Source organism: Podarcis muralis, chromosome 15 (assembly GCF_964188315.1).
Source record: "Podarcis muralis chromosome 15, rPodMur119.hap1.1, whole genome shotgun sequence".
NCBI lineage: Eukaryota > Metazoa > Chordata > Lepidosauria > Squamata > Lacertidae > Podarcis > Podarcis muralis.
The window spans coordinates 5,957,168-5,978,644 of NC_135669.1; the positions used below are offsets into that span (position 1 = coordinate 5,957,168).

At 43.8% G+C, this 21,477-nt stretch overlaps 1 protein-coding gene across 4 annotated transcripts in view; it reads right to left on the reverse strand.

Moving 5' to 3' along the window:
* LRRTM4 (leucine rich repeat transmembrane neuronal 4) overlaps nucleotides 1-20,070 on the reverse strand; it is a 411,353-nt gene extending 391,283 nt beyond the window's left edge. For 2 of the 4 annotated variants that reach the window (XR_013390836.1, XM_028707929.2), the window contains exons 1-2: nucleotides 19,110-20,070; nucleotides 15,288-16,883 (exon numbers count right to left, since the gene is read on the reverse strand). Coding sequence is in view for 3 of the 4 variants with exons in the window: in XM_028707929.2 (XP_028563762.1) it covers nucleotides 15,331-16,883; nucleotides 19,110-19,113 (1,557 nt within the window). In the remaining variant the exon portion in view is untranslated. The remainder of the gene's footprint in view (nucleotides 1-15,287; nucleotides 16,884-19,109) is intronic. The other 2 variants (XM_028707927.2, XM_028707926.2) reach the window with 2 other exon arrangements.
* Nucleotides 20,071-21,477: the final 1,407 nt, after the last annotated feature.

A 21,477-nucleotide genomic window follows, 5' to 3' on the forward strand; every position in this document is an offset into this window, starting at 1 on the left:
GCTTCACCTTGCAATGATTTGCAGATCTACAGAAACTCAGAGATACTGTATTTTAAAATATATGGTACATAAAAGCAAAGGAACATAGCAACACAATGACAAGAGATGGAGGGGGCAATCCAAATTGGGGAAGAGTTGTTTACATTAAGCTTTGATTTGGGGGCAAGGGAAGGAGATATTTAAACCACGTCCCCCAACACAAAATGCAGACTCAATGCACACCCTTAGTATTTATGATTTGGATGAGCTAATCCTATAACTAACCTCTGTTATGTTTAATATTTTTTCTCTTTCTGAGATCTTCCTGCCTATTCCGCTGGTACAACTGTAGCAGAAAATGGCATCAACTTCAAAGAATGCCAACCTGCAAACTGCAAAGCTTTCTTGGTGTTCTTAAAGGCAATCCATATTCTGAATTTTCAAACACAAAACTGAGTTCAAAAAAGCAAAAGTAAGCATAAAACATCATAGAAAGCAACTTTGCAGGAGGGGGTCATTCCCAGGCCTAACCTGGAGCTGTTGGGGATTGAATCTGGGACATTCTGCATGCCAGGCTGCAAGGCAGATGTTCCACCACTGAGCTGAGGTCTATCAAATTCTGAAGAATGGAGTGTCTGTGTTTCTCTCTCTTCATAGAAACAATGTCTGAATTCAAAGTTTCTGCTATTCAAAATAAAATTTCATTGCTTTCAAAATCTCAGATATCATAAGTCTGAAGCAAACATTTTCAAGCTTCAAAGCGAAAGTAGAATTACTGAAATGTCAACCTTAGATTCAAAATGAAAGTAATTTCATACCAAATTTAGCAGGCTGAAGCTGCAAATCTGACAAATGTTTTCAATTCAAACTAATTTAAACATTCGCTTTCTAGAACCAAACACATTCGTTTCTTTTCTTTTTTTCTTTTTTGCAATCCATTTGCTGGTTCTATGATACACCTGCCTGTGAACTAATGATGTTTCTTTCCTCTGGGAGAAAGAAGGTGGGCGAGATTTGTTTTGAAATGCTGCTTTAAAGCACTCATACTTGAAAAAAATATTCAGCCAAAAGAATGGGTTGGGATAGGGGAAAAAATACTGTTTTCTGTGTGTGAGAGAGAAACAATTGACCATGGTGTGTATAAAATAGGAGATTGTCAAAATGAAGCAATGTGCTTACCCTGGCATTTGCTTTATTTGCCATAGAAATGCTAATGAAAACAACCTTCCAGTGACCATGAACTCCTGAACTGAATCCTGGAGGATTCCATGGAGCCAAGAGACATGGAAGAAGCCAGTCATGGAAACACAGCTTTTAAAACAAACAAACAAACAAACAAACAGGTTGTAAGATGCATAGGCCTTTTCACATTTACCATTTATAGTGGCAACATTAAGGACTTTTATTTACGTATTTATTTCTTAGTGTGCTACCATACAACATTATCACTTTTCAGTTAGTATTCTGGAACAATATACTAAAGAACAGGGGTCAGCAAACTTACTGCGCCTCGGGCCAGTGTCTCCAGCTCCGATCGTGCGGCGGGCCGGAGGGCGGGGGAGTACGTGCCCATACGAGTGCGCACATGCTATTTTTGGCGCACCTCCGGGTCGGAGGAGCACTGGAAATAGCTTGTACGCATGTGCACGTGCCTCCTCCGCCCTGGATGTGCACCAGAAATAATGCTTGTGCATGTGCAAATAACGCTTGTGCATGTGCACAAGCTATTTCTGGTGCTCCTCCGACCCAGAAGTGGGCAGCTGCGCAGCGCCAGTAAGAGAGGGTGGTGGGGGTCGCCGCGGGCTGGAGAAATGAGTCCCTCGGGCCTTATCCAGGGCCTTAGTTTGGGGGACCCCTGCTAAAGAAACTTATAACAGCATAAAAAGAGCCTGCTGGGTCAGGCCAATGGTCCAACATCCTGTTCTCACTGTGGCTGACCAGATCCCTGTGAGAGACCAGCAAGCAGGATTTAAAAACAGGAGCCCTCCCCCCCCCCCCGCTGTGGTTTCCAGCAACTGGTATTCAGAAGCATTGTTGCCTCCAGCTGTGAAGGCAGAGCATAGCCATGGTGGCAAGTAGCCATCAATAACCCTCTCATCCATGAGTTTACCTAATCCTCCTTTAAAGCCATCCAAGTGAGTTCCATAGTTTAACTAAGCAATGCATGAAGAAGTATGTGGAGAACTTGTTTTTCCTTCTTCTGGGGAGGAGAATCATTTTTTGGGTTGAAGATCCAGAATAGATCCTCAATCAAGGCCAGCCCTTCCATGAGGCAGGTGGCAAATTCTGAGGGGCAAAAAGTGGCTAGAAATGTTCACCATGTGGTCTGCTCTGGAGTCCCTAGGCTAGTGTACTGACCTAGAGAATGTAGTTGAGGACTCGATCATGACCTGGTCTCCACATAACATTAAGCCAACCCTTAGAGCAGCTCACAGTCTCTTTGGTCCACTTTGTTCCTCCATGGTCCTTTACTGCAAGTCAAGGTTTGGCTTAGTAAGCTTCATATCTGAACTCCCCCCTCCTTTTTGCCCCAGTGCTCTTTACTGCTGAATCCACAGAAAACCTGAATGGCCATTTGTTCCAATTCAGTGCTGAAGAGCAGGTTTCTTGGGGAAAGTGGCAGGACACACACACACACAGCACTCAGACACAGAGCTTTAAAACACCGACCTGTGCCTAGAAAGCATGGGGCAAAAGATAAGCATGGATGGGCCCTGCATGTTTTGTTATGTATGTTAAGAAAACAAATGACTCTTCACTTTATGACAACGTTCTCAGTGTTTCTGTATGACATTCGGGTAGATTTGTTTGAGATATTAAAGTGTGGGAAACAACCAGGTCCTATAGAGGCGGCTTTTTCCTCTAGCACCAGCTGTCCCTGCTGGCCTCTGTCACTACTGTCTCAAGCCCTTCAAGTCTCCAGCCTCCTCCATTGCATGTTTAAGTTTTGGGAAAGGAGTAATTGGTAGAAAGGGCTGGTCGAGACCCCTTACCCAGGCTTGTATTATGAGCTGAAAGGTGGCTCTCGGGGAGGAAGAGGAAAGCGTTTCCCAAAAAATTCTTTAGGAAAGCTCAGGAAGCTTTGAGGAGAAGGGATTGAATTGTCACTACTGCTGAAACTCACAACATGGCGGTAGAGCTCCACACCCCAAGCCCTTCTGCCACAACAGCTGGAACAAAGAGCACTCATTGGCACCCCCATGGTGAGCAGAATCTGTGTTCTCCTCTCTCGTACTGCTGGCATAAAAATGAGGGTTCTGGAGAGTGAATGGTGTGAAAACAATATATTGGGCCTCCCCAGGTATCCCACTGGGAAGGAAGAACAAAACCATCTGGGTGTTTGGTGTCTGAGTAGAGTGAGTCCCACTTGGAGCAGAACATTGCTCTTCCTTCTCAAGCCATCTTGCTCTTTGCCAGGTCTGGCATGAAGAGAATAAGAAAAGGCAGAGGAATATTTTGCTTCCTCCCTCAAATGAACCCCAGGAGGATCATTTCATTTTTCATTCGGAAGTGAGTGGAAATCCCAGTTACAAACTCTGGAAGGGCCAGCTCCATGTTTGGGAGGGGCCTTAGGTAAGGCCTGCTCCATGACTCCCCTCCTTCCATGAGTCTACCTCCTCACCACAATTATGACCAGCTGTTGCTGATGCTCCTCTTCTTTTTCTCTGCTGTCTCCTGAATTGCTTCTCTGGCAGAGAGCCAATGAACCATGAGGAGGTGGTATCTCCTGCTCTACCTTCTAATCTCCACTATTGCCTGGAGTGTGAGACAGGGGAACAAGCAGCTCACAGTGGTGAAGAGGTGGGAAAAGGAGGCTGTGGTCAGTGGACTGGGGTGTGGGCCCTCAGCAGGTGCCTGGCCGTGCCAATCCTTGATGCCAACCTTGATATCTAGATTCATATCCCAAAGGATTTTTGAAGCTTCTCTAAGGTGGGGGGTGGGGGTGTTGTTTTTGTTTTCCAGGGGTGGTGAGCAGCAGGCAAAGCGAATGGCAAAGATGGAGCCTGTCGCTGAGAGATTTCTGACTTTTCAAGCTAAAGGGGACTAAAGTATGCAATGTAACACATAACCATTATTTTTGTTCCTTCAACCTTATACCTTCTAACTCAGTTTAAAACTAGTCATTACCTCTTTTCAGCAGGTGGCAGCGTAAAGTAAAAACAGGCTCTGCTGTTAAAATGAGCAGGTTGTTCCACCTCACATTCTTTACCTCTCAGGAAAAGCAATGAGACATTTGCAGGAAAGGTCAAGCTTACGGAAGGTTCTGGACTCATTTCCACAGCAGAGTCATTCATTTTCTAAACAGTTCAGGGCATGAAGAGCTAAGTGCATCCCCAAGGATTCTCTCTCTCTCTCCTCTCTCTTCCAGAGATATTTCATGCCATGTCACACTCTTTAAGGCACCACCAGATGCCCTGAAGTGTTATTAATTTGAGTCAGGGTTAACTAAGCTCAACTCTGGTGTCTGTATTCAGTGTCAAGCTTCATATTTGAAATGTACTCTTATGGGTTTTATTTTAGGTTTCTGTGAGCAGGGCTATTAATGTGGCTGCCATGATGCTGGTTGGAGATCCTTTTTCAGACTGAGGACCACATTTCCTTCTGGGAAAGCTTCTGAGAGCCACATGTCCGTGGTGGGGAGGGCCAGAGGAAAAAAGTGGGTGTTACATTTGTGCAGTAGGCTAGTTGCTACACATACTCAACAACCCTTTTTATCTGTCATCCATCTATCCAAGCAAGCAAGGAAACACTCCAGCTGGACAAAAACTCACAGAGGGTGCAAAAAAGGGCTAGTGAAGTGTGTGACTTGCGAAGAGTGGTTAAGGAAGAGGTGTTATCTGATTAGAATCCTAAGAGCCACATTTGGCCTCTGGGCCTGAGGTTACTCACCACTGCCTTGAGGCAATACCTGGCCCATCTCTTAGAAAAAAGAATGTTGATAGCCTGTGGTATTCAGGTGTGGATCAGAATTGGCCTACAATTACAGACTCACTCTTAAGGCCATTTTCACGGGAGACAATCTTACTTGGCTAAATGTGATCACCAAAGAAGATTCAGGTGATACATCTCAATGAGAGGCAAGATGACCCAAGAAGGTGTGGTGATGGTCAGAATAAAAAAATAATAATCATGCTTACCCTGCCTCCCTGTCACATAAAAGGAAGTCGTAAAATACAAAAACTGAAGTTTTGAGAAAGAGAAAGTCACAGAGAGCTGTATTTTGGGCTTTGTAAGCATCCCTAGTATCTGACGTAGGAGTGGTGGACTTTAGCTGGCTGTTGACAGGTTTAAGCTGTGCCCCCACCTACATGCCACCTGCACATTGCAGACAAACAAGCAAACAAATGCAAATATTCCAAAACACTGATAAGAATCCAAAAGAAATGAAAGTCAGGTAAGCACTGTGCCCCTGAAATGTTTACCACTCAGAAAACAGGAGCAGAATACAGCAATATGAACAGATATTGTTTCACCTGAGCTGAAACAGAGTATTTTCCTTGCGTCTGAGGTTGTACAGTGATTCTGCACACCTCAGGGGTTGCAAATTTATCTCAAACCTGGATCTCAAACTTTGATTAGAATGGGAACCTGGGTGCTATGCATACGATTTGATTATATGAAGCTGCAAGGTACTAATTTTGTATGAGAATGCCTAAATCAATTATTTTTAAATAATAATAATAATAATTATGATTTAAAATTATATTCTAGGTAGCCATAAATGCTATATATGATTATGACATCTAATTTGCATAAAAGAAAAGTTAGACTAAATATGTAAAAATCTTAAAACAATATGTGCCCAGTTATTTGAGTGTGTGGGTGAGTGAGATTATGACTACTGCATTATTTCGGGGAAGGACAGCCTGTGTCATGTTAACCTAGAAACTAATACTGATCTTCCCACAATACTTTGCAAGAAAAGAAAAGCAGGTTCCCCCCCCTTCTTTCTTTTGTGCTGATTGTACACTGGTGTCATCTCCTTTCTTCGCTCTCCTCCAATTTTGTGCTTCCACAACTGGAAACAATAGAGAACAATTATTTCTAAGGGATCTTGGGTCATGTTTTTGAGAGTCCAAATTTCTTAGGAAAGCTCAAATATCATCAAGCCTTACCAAAAGCAATGAAAACAGGTGCTCCAATTATGCTACTGAACACACACACACACACACACACACACACACACACATCACAGTTACTGTGTTGGATATAAGGACTTGGATGGAAGAACAACTGGCTAGCACCAGAGTTCACCTATGTGAACAGAAAGTATGACCAATGCCTAGAGATTTGTCCACCTACAAGAGCCTTCCTATATATTTCAAGGGCTGAGTCAAATGTCCTTCACCTTTGCTTTTCATATCAAAATAATTCCTCGAGCCCTTTAAAAATCATTGACCACAGGTAACAGCAACTAACATATCTTGACTTTGCAAGGAATGTTGACTACTTTGCTCTGCAAGAAACAACCAAAAAATAAAGATATGGGGGGCTTTGGAGGAACATAAGAGCCCTGCTGAATCAGGTCCATCTGGTCCAGCATCCTGTTTTTACAGAGGTCAGACAGATACCTCTGGGATGACCGTAAGCAGGAGATGAGCTCAATAGCATGCATGTACACACACACTCTCTCTCTCTCTCTCTCTCACTCACACAGTTGAAACAACCAGAAAAACTTGTCCATGAAAACACAGGTGCTTTATTAGGGAAAGTTCTTTTATTACCCTGATCTATATGTAGGGCCGTGCAGGGCACCCAAGCCCTGAATCCTGGGGGGCACCAGGTGCCCACCGCTGAAGCCGCCTAAGCTCTTAACTATCTACCTGTGGGGGGGGGGGAGAGAAGCTGTGTTTCCCACACACAGCGCCATTGGGGGAAGTTGCGCTCCCGCCAACTGGTGGGCGGACGGGCGCACAACTTCCCCCGATGCCGCTGTCCGCGGGAAATGATCTAGCCTGCAGCTGTTGGGGGGGGGGGAAAGCTCAACAACTTTGGGCCATCTCTCCTCATTTTCTTAATGGGGGGGTCCTTATACATGGGAGCGTCAGATGGAAAAATACAGTAATTTGGGGGCTTAACTAAATTTGGGGGCGCTGGGCGGATTTTTGCACCCCAGCAGCGCATATGCTAAAGACAGCCCTGTCTATATGATTCCACTTTGTAAAAACCAACTCATCATTCCTTCTTACAACATACTATTCCTTCCAATCATACTTAAGAGGTACCTTTGCCTTGCATGTTTGCTTATTTAAAAGTGTGTGTGTTTGTATAGCTATCCATCCAGCTATATATCATGTACCCATATCCCATGTCCAGTTCTTACAGTTATCCACCCTTTGATTCATTGCTTAAGTTACTAGGCAGGACCTATATTCCATATGTCTTTAGTACCACAAGGTGTAGATCTACCTTTTTATTACTGGAACTTGGTAGCTATGGAGACAAACAATATTAAATTCAAGCAAAGCACTGCATTTGAGCAATGTCTTACTATCATTATAAGAAGAAGAAGAAGAAGAGTTTGGATTTGATATCCTGCCTTTCACTCCCTTTAAGGAGTCTCAAAGCGGCTAACAATCTCCTTTCCCTTCCTCCCCCACAACAAACACTCTGTGAGGTGAGTGGGGCTGAGAGACTTCAGAGAAGTGTGACTAGCCCAAGGTCACCCAGCAGCTGCAAGTGGAGGAGCAGAGACGCGAACCCGGTTCCCCAGATTACGAGACTACCGCTCTTAACCACTACACCACACTGGCTCTCATTATATATATTAGTTGCTTTCATCTCACTCACTGGATCATCACCTTGTCATGGTGAATGGGCTTGCATGTTCCTATGATCTGAAAATTTTTACACATCACTTGGGAAGACAGGCAAACTAATGTCAGTGTACTAGAAGAAGCAAAGATCACAAGTGTTGAAGCAAAGATTCTTCAACATCAACTTCGTTGGACTGGTCATGTTGTTCAGATGCCTGATTATCGTCTTCCAAAGCAACTACTCTATTCTGAACTTAAAAATGGAAGGCGTAATGCAGGAGGTCAACAAAGAGGTTTAAAGACTCCCTCAAGGCAAATATTAAAAAATGTAGTTTAAACACCAACTATTGGGTAATACTGGTCTGCAAGCCCTCCATTTGAAGAAAAGCCTTTATCAAAGGTGTCATGGACTTTGAAGACACTTGAAACCAGGACGAAAGGGAGAAATGTGCTAAGAAGAAGGCACGTTTGGCAAACCCTCACTGTGATCAACTTCTGCCCGGAAACCTCTGTCCCCACTATGGAAGGAAATTTGGATCCAGAATTGGCCTCCATAGTCACTTATAGACTCACTATTAAGACCATGTTCATGGAAGACAATCTTACTTGGCTATGAGTGATCGCCAAAGAATAAGAAGTTGCTTTCATGCAACCCTAATTGTCTAGCTGTAATAGAAGAGATACAAATAACAGCCAGGCATCATATTTAGCAGTGAGAAGGGAATGGGTGGTGATTTATTACTGACATGAGCTGAAAATATACCACTCTTCCTGCACAGAATACATGAGATGATATATATTAGTAAGACTAAGGAATTGCAGATATAGAAGCATATGCTTTACTTACTTCATCTCTTTATAAGAAAAGCTTGGTGCATGTACAATGCTTGCTGATTCCGAATTATTACAAACCTTCCAACTTTCCTCAGATGAAAGCAGGGACATTTTATTCTACATCAGTATCACTGCTTGTGCATTTCCTCCTGGTCAACCACTAAAGTTATTAGAGGAGACATCAAAAACTGCAATATTTTGAGCACAGAAATCTTTGAATTTATGTATTGCATTTAGGAAAGCCTGAGGGAAAAAGAAACCCCAAATCAATAAATACAACTAAATGTGTGTTTGTGTGTGTAGAATATGCATTTATGAGTATTTATTCATTCATGACTATCATGCATTTATGAGTATTTTGGAAGCAGAATACCTTTGAACATCCATTTTTTTGCAATTGTGTTTTTACATTGTGATTTTATCCTGTGAACAAATTTAATAAATAATCCCAGTGTTTATTTTGGGGTCCAGGAACATATAAACTTTTGAGTATGGGAATACATAAACTTCCCTTTTTTCGGTATTTCCAATTTCTGAGCAAATTATGCATGTATAAACAACTGCAGCATCCTGGTGCTGTGGTGAATCCCGGATGGATCAGCTGCACATACACCCAGCCCAGGCACCCTCTCTCCCAGCTGCCCTGGGACCCCCCTTCACCCAAATGCACAAAACAGGAAAACTCATATCAGATTTCAGAAGGCGCCACCATTTCAGCTCATGGGAGAGATCAATGCCTTTTCCCTGTCCATGTGAGAAGCCAGGCAGGAAGGGGATTTTGAAGGGAAGTGTTTTTGCTTCAGAAGACCCTTCCCCATCTTCCCAAATCCCCTTCCTCTCTAGGAATCTAGTCCAGTTCCTTTTAAGCCACATATTTCTCTACATCTCTCTCAAACAGCAGACAAAGAAGAAACGCCCGCAGGTGGCGGTGGCTCAATGACACTTCTGGTTCCCAAACAAAACTGGCAATGAAAGGGGAGGCAGCAATGCAAAGAACCTGGGCTGATCCTAAGAGATTTGGATGCAGAGCAGACGCTTCCCTTTGTGCACAATGTTGCTGCACAGCTCATAAGAGCATGCAAATGAGAACCCAAAGTAGGTTGCTGCTTCTCTCGTTCCCTGGCCAGGAGATGGAAGGGGCAATGAATGAAAAAGTGGAGAAAGATCTGAGGTTTTCTTTTTTTAGGGCAGTGGGAATTCAGGGCTCTGCATGACAAAGTGAGAAGCCATGATGGCTTAAGGGTTTGCATGATGGTCCCAGCATTTTGGGGGCAGTTAGAGACTATTTAATTATAGTTAGGAGATTAGAAATTTACCATAAGTTCATGGGTTCCCCTTTCTTGTGCAAGATTCCCTTCTCCCTTTCTGATTTGAACTATGGTTAACATTATAACTGCAACAGTATCCTTGTTAACCATAGTTTTAGCACTAATCATGGTCAAAGCAGGTTTGCATGATACAGTCTGGGATACAGTACCTACAGTTTACATTAAGGAATTATGCATTGGGGCTATAATTCTGCGCTCAGTACTAGTAAAGGAGGTTGCAGTATTTCTTCTCCCCTCCTTCATCAGGGCACCTCTGTGCTTAGTACACCTCAGGTGGACCAAGTGATTTATATCTCAGCAAACTTTTCACTCTAAACCACAATCCTTCTGCATACAACAGTTTAGCCACAAATTCTATTTATTTTGAGTACATAGAGTCTATTGTTGCTAACCAAATTAGATCCTTGGTATAAGTTCTAGAACTCCTGTTGAAAATTGCCAAATCTCAATTGCATTTTCTAGCACATCAAAGAATTTTGCATTGGCCATGATTGTTGGTAAACGTTCACCTTTCAATAATTATGATTCATCTGTGGCCTGCACATGGCTTGTGTCCTATTACTGGTAACAACACACTGGAGGCATGGGGAGCTCTAAGTATGAAATTTGTCCACTCAAAAATTCTGGCTCAATTTTAATTTGGGCCCATTTCTTTTTTACCTTAGCCTGACTTGAAATGGGGCTTATAACCCCCCTTTGCTTCACATAAACCTCACTTTTCTCTGAGCCTTACCTCTCTTGAGCAGGTAGCAGAAAAGTGTGGAGGACTTACATCCTAGCTCTCTCCTTAAAGGTAAAGGGACACCTGACCATTAGGTCCAGTCATGGATGACTCTGGGGTTGCAGCTCTCATCTCGCTTTACTGGCCGAGGAAGCCGGCGTACAACCAGCATAACTAAGCTGCTTCTGGTGAACCAGAGCAGCGCACGGAAACGCCGTTTACCTTCCCTATTTGCAATTTGATGTGCTTTCGAACTGCTAGGTTGGCAGGAGCAGGGACCAAGCAAACCCATCGCAGGGATTCGAACCGCTGCCCTTCTGATCAGCAAGCCCTAGGCTCTGTGGTTTAACCCACAGCGCCACCCGCGTCCCTTTGCTCTCTCCTTAGCTGGAAGTTATACACAGAACATAATTTCCTCTTAGGAAATCACGGCAGTTCATATTTGAAAAACTACAAGCTCCCCAATGGCAGGATGGTTGATACCTTGAGCATCATCTGTGTCAAAGCTTGACCTTCCCATTTCCAGGTGATGTTTTCCCCCTACTTGATGTAGGGAATGTACAGGGAAGGCATATATTCAAGCATTCTTTTTAAAGCTTGTTCATGGTTTGATAGGAATCCTCAAGGGTTCTTAGGATGAGCCAAAGGGGACTAACATTTAACTGCCTTCTACTGTCAGGTCAGGGCAGTTAAAAGGTGATGGTTTTTGGGTATCCGGTAGGGCTCTCCAAGTCATATCTCATGCACTGCTGATATAGCACTGAATCTTTACAGCTACATCTCTCTATAAATAATAATATTTGGCAAGTAAGCTGGGTTTGGCTTAGTGGGTCACAAGCTATGCACTGCATACATTGTGGCTTTAAGACCCATAAAGGTGGACAGGATTTATGGCTTTAGAAGGACAATATTGACAGACAAAGTGAAATTCCTGGCCAGATTACTTATTCTGGCTCGATACAATAAGAGCATTTCATTATCTTTTGTGATAGAGCCTTTTCAGTTGCAAATCAGCTTAATGAAGCTATTTATATCTGGGATATCTTGTCTCTGTCAAATGCAAATACTCAAGGGCCATGAGGAAGTAAGAGCACATTCGCTTTTCTCGCATTCCCTAAGTCTTTATCATGCCCTATTTATTATTTGTTTGTTCGTTTCATTTCTGAATCACATCCCACAAAATATCCCAAAGCGATTCAACAGTTATAAAATTTCATGTCCCACACAGATACAGACTGGGATTAAAATATCCACTTAAAAGGCTTTTGGGGAAAGAAAGGTCTTCAACAGGTGCTGAAAAAGTAATTGAGACAATACCAGGCTGGTATATAATGGGAGGGGGTTCCAAGGCTAGGTGCCATCACACTAAAGGCCACGTTCCTACTTTGTATGGAGACTTCCTGATCAGATAGATGGTATCTGCAGGACTCCTTTTCCTGAAGAGAACAGTGAGTGGCTGGATGTATAAGGGGTAATATATAGGTATAGTGCCTGGGCCCCTAGCTTACATAGTGGCAGTTTATTTTCTTGCAATATCCATGATGTAGTTTCAGGGATTGTGAAAAATGGGATTTGTGGAAAATGTAAATGGCAGCCTGCCTTATTAATCAGAGACCCACCTTTGTAGGAGGGGTGTAACAGAGGGTACTAGCCACTGAAGCATGGAACCTGGTCTGCAACCAGATATGCCACTGACTGCAAATCCTATCAAACTTGCACTCATTTAGGTAAAGGTAAAGTTCCGCTGGAAAGTTAAGTCCAGTCAAAAGCGACTATGGGGTTGTGGTGCTCATCTTGCTTTCAGGCTGAGGGAGCCGGCGTTTGTCCACAGACAGTTTTCTTGGTCATGTGGCCAGCATGATTAAACCACTTCTGGTGCAACGGAACACCATGACAGAAACCAGAGTGCACGGAAATTTCATTTACCTTCCCGCTGCAACGGTACCTCTTTATCTACTCGCACTGGTGTGCTTTCGAATTGCTAGGTTGGCAGGAGCTGGGACAGAGCAGCAGGAGCTCACCCCATCACAGTGATTCGAACCACCAACCTTCTGATCAGCAAGCCCAAGAGGCTCAGTGGTTTAGACCACAGCGCCACCCATGTCCCTTTTTTACACTCATTTACTGTACATATGACAGAAGAGAATTTTCTAGCCCTCAAATGCCATACATAAGTAGTTGCTGTAAAAGTCAGTTTACAGTTGCATTTCTCCTTTCTTCAAAATTACATCAGCGCATTGAAGGAAAGCACAGGCACCTAATTACACACATTTGAAAGAAATGCCCTTGATCTGCTCATTGCTTTTGGGGATACAACTGTCCAACTGCAATTCGCCTGCCAGCCTGCTCTCATTACTGCCTCCAGGACCCATGATAAGGTTTTAGCACTTGCTACCAAAGACGCGGGTTGCGCTGTGGGTAAAACCTCAGCGCCTAGGACTTGCCGATTGCATGGTCGGCGGTTCGAATCCCCGCAGTGGGGTGTGCTCCCGTTGCTCGGTCCCAGCGCCTGCCAACCTAGCAGTTCAAAAGCACCCCCGGGTGCAAGTAGATAAATAGGGACCGCTTACTAGCGGGAAGGTAAACAGCCTTTCCGTGTGCGGCTCTGGCTTGCCAGAGTAGCTTCGTCACGCTGGCCACGTGACCCGGAAGTGTCTGCGGATATCGCTGGCTCCCGGCCTATAGAGTGAGATGAGCGCACAACCCTAGAGTCTGTCAAGACTGGCCCGTACGGGCAGGGGTACCTTTACCTTTAAAGACCATCCTGTATTTGCCTTTGGAAAATTATTATTACTGCTATGGGAAAGAGCAAATGGTCTTTAGTCTTAGCTTAAATGTTACTTTGGTACTTTTAGCAAAGAAGTCATTTGCAGCAGAAGCCTAAAACAACATTTACAAGGCAACACATATCCTTTGATTTGCTTATGAGACAGTGGGATTGGCCTTTGATTCCTACAAGCTTTAATGTTGTATCATTGTTTCATTTCTACATGGAAGAAGAATATCCTAGACTCATTCTATGTCCCTGAGGAAGACCCCCTTCTCTTACTCTGTTGACACTGAACAAGTTCAGTCTACAGTGATCTGTCAAGCATGGCATCTGATATACCCTATGAGCATTACCTAAGCCCCAATAAACTCATATTGAGTAATTCATTGAGTTCAGTGGGCTTTGAGCAGGACTTATAGACTTGTTTCTCTCTCCGAGTTTTTTTTTTTGGGGGGGGGGGTAGATTGACATACAACCTGATAGAGAAGAACATTTGTCAAACAGGCAGAAAAAATATTTAAAATTATAAAATATTTGGATATCCTTCTGTCCTTTCACTCCATTCCAAGGTAGGGTCACTATACCCTGTTAAAATTGTGAATATATATATGTGTGTGGATAAATGAATTCCATCCAAATAGAATGCCAACTACAATGAAGAAAGTCAATTCCTACAGTTGTGAACACAGTTGTCATTCCACCAGTGCACATATTAGCTAAGGGTGCTGGCATAAGAAGCCCAAAGAGTCAATGTTGCAGCATAGTCACAGAAATCCATCACAGAGTGTGCCCATCTTAGGTTGCACCCAACTTTCTGCACACAAAAGTGGACATTGGTCTGACAGATTTGGGTAAAGGTTATTGCACAACATAGTTAGTCTAGTGTCAATCAACAGAGAGGGAAGGAAGTGTTCTCAGCATTCAAGTGCCATGGTGCCAAGGTGCACAAAGATAATAATAATTACGGTAATACTCTTCATTCCCCCCCACAAGCCCCCTATGAAGCTGTGGGTCCCCAGTTCCTGTGGAGCTGCCTGTCTCTAAGGCAGCAACAAATATTCCTGCCAAAATATACTGTATAAACATAAACCAGAACATCCACCTGATACAAATGGACTCCAATGAAACAGAGTTGTTGACTGGTTCCTGCAGATCTAAAATTGACACATGAGGCATTAAGCAGTGCCTGCCAATAGAAGCTTTATTTGTTTTCTTCTCAAGTTCTTAATTTCAGCAAAAATAAAAAATAAAAATGCTTATTTGAGTTTTGATTTTTTAAAATTAGAACCACATTTAAATCCACATTTAAATCAAGGCACTTTAAAAAGGACTTAACACAACATTTGCGTTCCTTGCATTCTGAGGAGATTTTAAAGCACATTCCTAAATGCATTGAGGAACTAGGACAAAAATACTGGGAGGAAAGTTCATAAAGTCCTCTGCTTGATAATTCATTTGAAATAGGTTAGAAAAGCCATGGGATTTTGTACTGATGCCCCCCCCCCCCGCCGCCACTGCCCTAGGCAAAACCAGGGTGTTTAAGTACTCGGTTTCTCATCCCCTGTTAGAGACTAATAAAATACAGCCTTATTCACCTCCCCCCTTGATATCAAGGTGTGGCAGCAGTAATGCCCATGAGGCCAACAACTTTGAACCAGCATAAAATGGCTAGAGGCTAAAAGACAGGCCTAAATGCCTTCATCATTGCTGTTTATTCCAACCTCATCTCAGACTTGAACAAGCCCCTTTCGGGACTGAACTCTTGAAAATAACCACAGTCACTTTCCTGATTGCTGTAATTTAATTAAATAACCTTTCACACTGGGCAAACCCAAAAGCAAAAAGGCTCATTAATCTTTCTAGTGATTAGAGACACCTCAAGAGCTTCGAACATTTACCTCTCCTTCCCAGCAGCAGAAATGGATTTAGGAGGATCATGGTTCATACCTCACATTCCCTGGAGCCAGAAATGGTATACGTGCAGGGTCCAGATCCATTAACCGATACATCCATGGTCTCGGAATTTGTCGGCTTGTAGTCCACATAATACTCCTGTAAAGGGGAGTTCATTTGCCTTTCAGACTCTCGAGCTTTTTTTCGGCGCCTCTTCATAAGAGAGTGTTGCTGGAGCTGCTTCATGCTGGCTGGGTAGCGCTTCCATGAGACGTAGATGACCAACAAAATCATAGCCACCGATAGAAAGAGGGCCACACTTCCAGCAATAATCTTGTGAAAGGAAACATGCTCATACTCTGGCTCTGGTCCAGATGTTGGGAAATCTGGAGAAGGATTTGCTGTAAAAGAGGTTGGCTGATAGTCTTCCAGTTTGGGAAGAGTAGGCTTTGGAACAAAGATGGGCCTCTGCTGAGTTTTAGGGGCCTGGTAGGGCTTTTCAGTCACCACGACGGGAATTTCAGCACAAATGTTGTAGGTTTCTACAGCATCACTCACTTTCTCACCCTGGATATGCTTTGGGCCTGCACAAATCATGGTACTTTCCTTGTTTCCTTTGAAGCTTTTAAGCCAATTAAATAGAGGGCAAATGCTCCGAGTACATTCCCACATATTTCCAGAGAGAGTGATGGATATTAAAGAAATCCAGGCATTGACAGTCTCCTGAGAGATGTTGGTGAGTTTGTTGGAATCCAGGTTGAGTTTCTGCAAGTTGGGCAGGCACTGGAACGTCCCAGGTTCAATCCCTGCAATGTCATTCCCTGATAAATCCAAGTTGTGTAAGGAACTCCAAGTCCACGTTAAACCTTGGCTGATGGATCTGATCCTATTCCATTGCAAGTAGATTGAGCGGAGGTTGAAGAGACGTGGAAAGTGAGCAAAGTTGATCTTAGAAAACTGGTTGTGCTCCAAGTGGAGCTCCGTTAGCTTCAAGAGGCCAGCAAAAGCGTTGCGGGATAAACTCCGTAGGCGATTGTAGCCCAAATCCAGAAAATCGAGATTGCGACAATCTTGGAAAACTCGAATCGGAACGGTTTTCAATGAGTTTGAACGTAAGTGCAAGATCAAGAGCTTGCGGAGACCTTTAAACTGCTCAGACTGCAGTGCCTGCAGCTTGTTGTATGACAGGTCCAGATTGCGGAGGTTGGGGACTGGGTGAAATGTTTTGTTTTGCAGGTGGGTAATTTTGTTGGAGCTCAGAATTAATTCCTTCAGCCTACGGATGCCCTGGAATGCATCCTCATCTACGGAACTGATGTAATTATGGTCAAGGTATAGCCATATGAGTTGGTGAAGGCCTGCAAACTGATTTGGCTTAAGCTTCTGGATGCTGTTGTACCGCAACGATAAGCCTTGAGACCCTCCGGAAATGTTCTGAGGGATGTCTCTGAATGCATGAGATTCGCAGTACACAATTTTGCCATCACATCTGCAGTTCTTGGGGCAAGCACGCTGAGCCCCGGTGAGCGTCACAAACAGCACTGTAGGGAGGAGCACCAACACTGCACTCATGCCTCTCAGCTGCTTGATTACATGGAAACCTGCAATATTAAGAAGATGAGAAACACACATTGTAAAACCAAATAAACCAGAGGCTCTGGATTCATCAGTGGCACCTTCTAATAACACAGAGCAAGTCTAGACTCCTTACCAATTCTTTCCCTATTTGTTTTGCCTGGAGATGCTTGCTCTTCTATCCCTTCTTCTGTTTCTTCTTCCTTCTGCTGTTCCCAGTTCATATATACCACCACACTATTCAGTTACCTTGGTTTGATTTATGACCTTTGAGGAGGAATTAAGCCCTCCCCACTTCCACTTGTTTTTGACTCATCCCCATGTGCATCAGCAAGCTACATCTCACCAGAACATCCTTATTCCTAGGATGCCGGGATTTTCACAATAAACATATTTGTCAAGTCACTGTGATATAGCTTTTGGTAGGAAAAATGACTGACTCTAGGGCTGTTCATAGTTCCTGAAGAAGCAGGAGGTTTCTTGATAAACCAACTTGCTAGTACAGGTCCCATCGACCCCTTACGAATTAGCAACCCAAATTTATAACTGATCTTTATAGTATAGCAAACTAGTAGTAATCAAAACTATGCATATATATATATATATATATATATATATATATATATGTTGAAATGATCTTCCAACAGAGTGCAAGGTAGGATTCTTTCATGTGAGCTAAAAAATAATTCAAGCCTGCAGAAAGGTAGATTGGTGTGCATGCCTGGTGTGTCATATCTTGTGTATTAGGAAGTCTCAGAAATAGCATCCTAATAAATAAAGGGCTTCCTAAAAATCGTAACACACTTGCATATCTATCTTCATATATCATTGCTTATATAGTGATAACTATCACCTACAGGTATGTTTTAATGCACAGCGGCATGGGTTTATTTTAGTGTATGTGTATATATGACAGATGTTTGCAGAATAATATTCATTTAGCTTGATGTGAATGGCATACTCCTAGCAGCAACAGAGCAAAACTGAGTCAGATATGCATCAGATTCTAGCCAATTTTAGTATTTAACATTCCACATGCCAGCAACTTATTGTACTGTAACGCTTCAGTGTGCATGCAGCCCACATAGCCCATGTTTTCTGAATAACTATGAGGGTCTTGCATGCATGTATATTCACAAAGTGTGTGTGGTGAAGTCGGGAGCAGAGAGAGACTTTTTCAGACCTTACAATAATCTTTGAGCCAGTGGTTCTTTCCAGAGTTGTAATCTTTCTGGTGATTCAACTGCATTTTTTCATCAGGAGAATTTTTGAGAAAGAGCTATTGTCTTCTCAATAATAAATAGTTTATTATTATTATTATTATTATTATTATTGGGATGAGTGGGAAAGAGAGGGGAGAAAAGGGACAGGACAGAGAGGGAGAACATATAGTTATTTTCTCTGATGTCCCTGGTTGAAATCCAGAGATACTGTGGGTGTGTGTGTGTGTGTGTGTGTGTGTGTGTTAGAGCAAGGAAGTATTCCTAATCTAAAGATCTTTTGACTCTTGTTTCTAATCTTTCACTTCAGTGGCAAGGCTTTTTCATTTAAATTCTGTTATTTTCTTTTTGCCCCTAAGACAGGAACAGCAGCCAAATAGAAATGCTTTTTGGCTTACAGATGGAGGGGGAAATGTAACCTGTCACAATTGGAGGGGGTGGGGAAGGAGCAGCTATCAAATGACTGCTGGAGATCTAAGCATATATTTTGGGAGGAGTGTCTCTCCCCCCCCCCCATACCAACTCAGCCCTCCTGAACGCAGGTCTACAGCAAAATACCTCTTCCTCACTTTGCCTTCCTGCATTCAGCAAAAGGGCTAAAAATTCAGATGTCCCCCAGAAAAGCTTGCTCAGTATGAAACCCGGCGAATCCTGGATGGGGATGCAACATGCATTTATCTACTTGTGTGTGGACAGGGAAGCAAAAGAGAAGCAGAGCTGGGGCAGGAGCGGGGGAGGAGGTGGGGGGGGTGGATGGGAGAGCAAAATCACTCCAGGATGTATGTATAACTAAAGGATGTATGTGTATCAATTAAGTAAGGACATGCATCGAGAGATTAATCACAAAAAGAGACACTGCAGGGACAGAAACGGAGCAGGGCAGGAAGGGACAAAACACAGAAGCTAAAAATATAATAGCAAGTGAGTCACCTGGCGAAATAAGGCACGAGCGATGCCGTGACACAAACACGTTATATATATATCTATATCTCTTTATGCAGCTGTCCTACAGATAGGGAAAAGTTCACTTACCCATCCTTTTGTCATCGGCAACTGTGTCCCCTTTTCTTTCCAGCTGTTTTGCTTCTTGTTGGTGAAGATGGTTTCCCCCCTTCTTCCTCTTCTCCCCCCCTTCCAAGTCGGCCCCTCTCCTTTAAACCATCACAATGTTCATGTCACACACAAGCCCAGCTGCCACCTACTTCACCGCCATCCGGCGTGAATGCCAGGAACCTACACAAAGTTCCCGAGAGAGGGGGGAGGGGGACGAAAAAGAATTTAGGGGAGATGGGGGAGGGTTAGGGGATGGGGATGAAGGGGGGGTTGGGGAGGGGGATACAGGACAGGAGGATGGGGTATGAGTGATGGGGCAGGAAGAGGAATGGAGCGGGTGTTGTGGGGGGGTGGGTGGGCAGGTTTGTTAACCTCTCAGAGCCATGAAGCACATCAGCCGGAGAGCCATGAGCATCGATGGGGAAGCTTCAGTGCCGGAGCGACGGCGGACCGCGGAGGGAAAGCAAGTTCTGGAGGAGAAAGAAGGGCAGGAAGCTTTGCCCGGTTCCGAGCAGCCCTCTTCAGGCGGCTGCCCCCTGCCATTCCCAGGCACAGCAATCCATCCTCTGGCAGGTCCCCGGCGATGGGCGACGATGCCACCAGGCCTCCAGAGCTGTAGAAGAAGTCAACCCGCCCCCCCTCCTCCTCCACCAGACCCGCCACCCGCTTTTACTCAAAGCTGAGCTGGTTAGTTTTCTCCATTTAGCCGGTCAGGTTGAAAGTGTTCCCTCTTTTTGCTGTTGTTGTTGGGCTTTTTTTGTTTTTGGTTAGCTGTGCTGGAAGAGAGAGGCTGCTCTCCTGTACTCATTCAGAAGGCTTTTCAGACAGCGAGGATGCTCAGGCGCTTGTTGGTGCTAATGTTCTAGTTTGCGATACACTGAGTGCCCTCCACTGGAGAAAACAGATCACATATTAAAGGCACGAACAAGTGAGGCTGTCATTGCTATGCAGACTTCCTTCTTTCAGGAAGGGAATTAAAGACACAGGCGTGCTATTTCAACGCCCACCCCCTCACCCCCCCCCACCCGCGCTCCTTTCTGCACCGGCTCCCCTCCCTCCCCACACATCCACACACTTCAGCACCTCTGGACCTTTCCCAGATTATTACTAAATGTGTGATGCCGCCGATTTGTTTGCACTGGCTGGAAACAGGTTCAAAATGACTCAGACCCCTCACTTCTCCCTTTTTCTTTTTAATTGTCGTTGCAAGGTTCCCATCGAAAAATCGGGAATTCCAACTTTAAACCCCTGAGCATTGTAATTCTGACCCTTGCTCTATTTTTCTTTCATCACTTGGACTGGAACGGGGTGCATGGGAAAGCTTTCTGTTTGCCGATTCATAATTTGTGTGAGAGGCATCACTCATGGACTAAAAGGAAATTGTATTAGAAGCAGCTTTTTTGAACCGTGGAGGCACTGGAAAGGGTGGAAGAAACAAATCGATAAACAGCACAGAACTCAAGATGTCTAATCATGGACACTTGTTAATATGGACCCTGTTGTGTCATGTTTGGTCCTTCTGCCCCCCTCCCCAAGAGGCGAATGCCAGTAATCAATGGAATTAGCTTGTGTTGCAGGCAAAAGGTCCCAGGTGCAATCTTGTGTGGTGCAGTGGTTAGGATGTTGGACTAGGACTTATGGGACCAGAGTTCAAACCCCCACTCAGTCATGAAGCCCACTGGGTGACCTTGGGCCAGTCACTGCCTCTCAGCCTAACCTACCTCATAGGGTTGCTGTGGAGATTCAATGTATGGCACTTTGAAGTCCTTAGGTTAAAAAAAAAGGTGGAATATAAATGCAATAAAAAAAAAAATCCATGGCATCGTCAAGGTAACAAGACCATGGGTAGGACATTTGGAAAAGACCCCTCTCCACTTGATACTATAGTGGATTCTTCTTCAACCTGGAGCTCTCCTCGTGGTTTTGGACAACTCCTACCATCCCCACCCAACAATGATGATGGAAATTGTAGCCCAAAACATCTGAAGGGCACCCGGTTGACAAAGGCTGCCTTAGTTTATGAAACACCACACTATTCAGTGTAGACAATACCGGTCTAGATAGTTGAGTGGTCTGACTCAATATAAAGCAGCTTTAGTTTATATGACAACATGTAAAAATCCAAACTGGGAGGCAAATGGAACCCAACATCTAATGGAATATCTATTATATGTTTAACCAGTGATCTCAGGGTTCATGGCAACCTTGAGATCACTGGCTGAAAGAAGGTTTTTAAGAAGGTTGTGTTTACAATGTGTTTATATTGTTTTAAAATTATTATTTTTGTAATCATTTCTCCACCTGCTGCCCTGTTCTTCAGGAGGAAGAACAGGATATAAATCTGGCA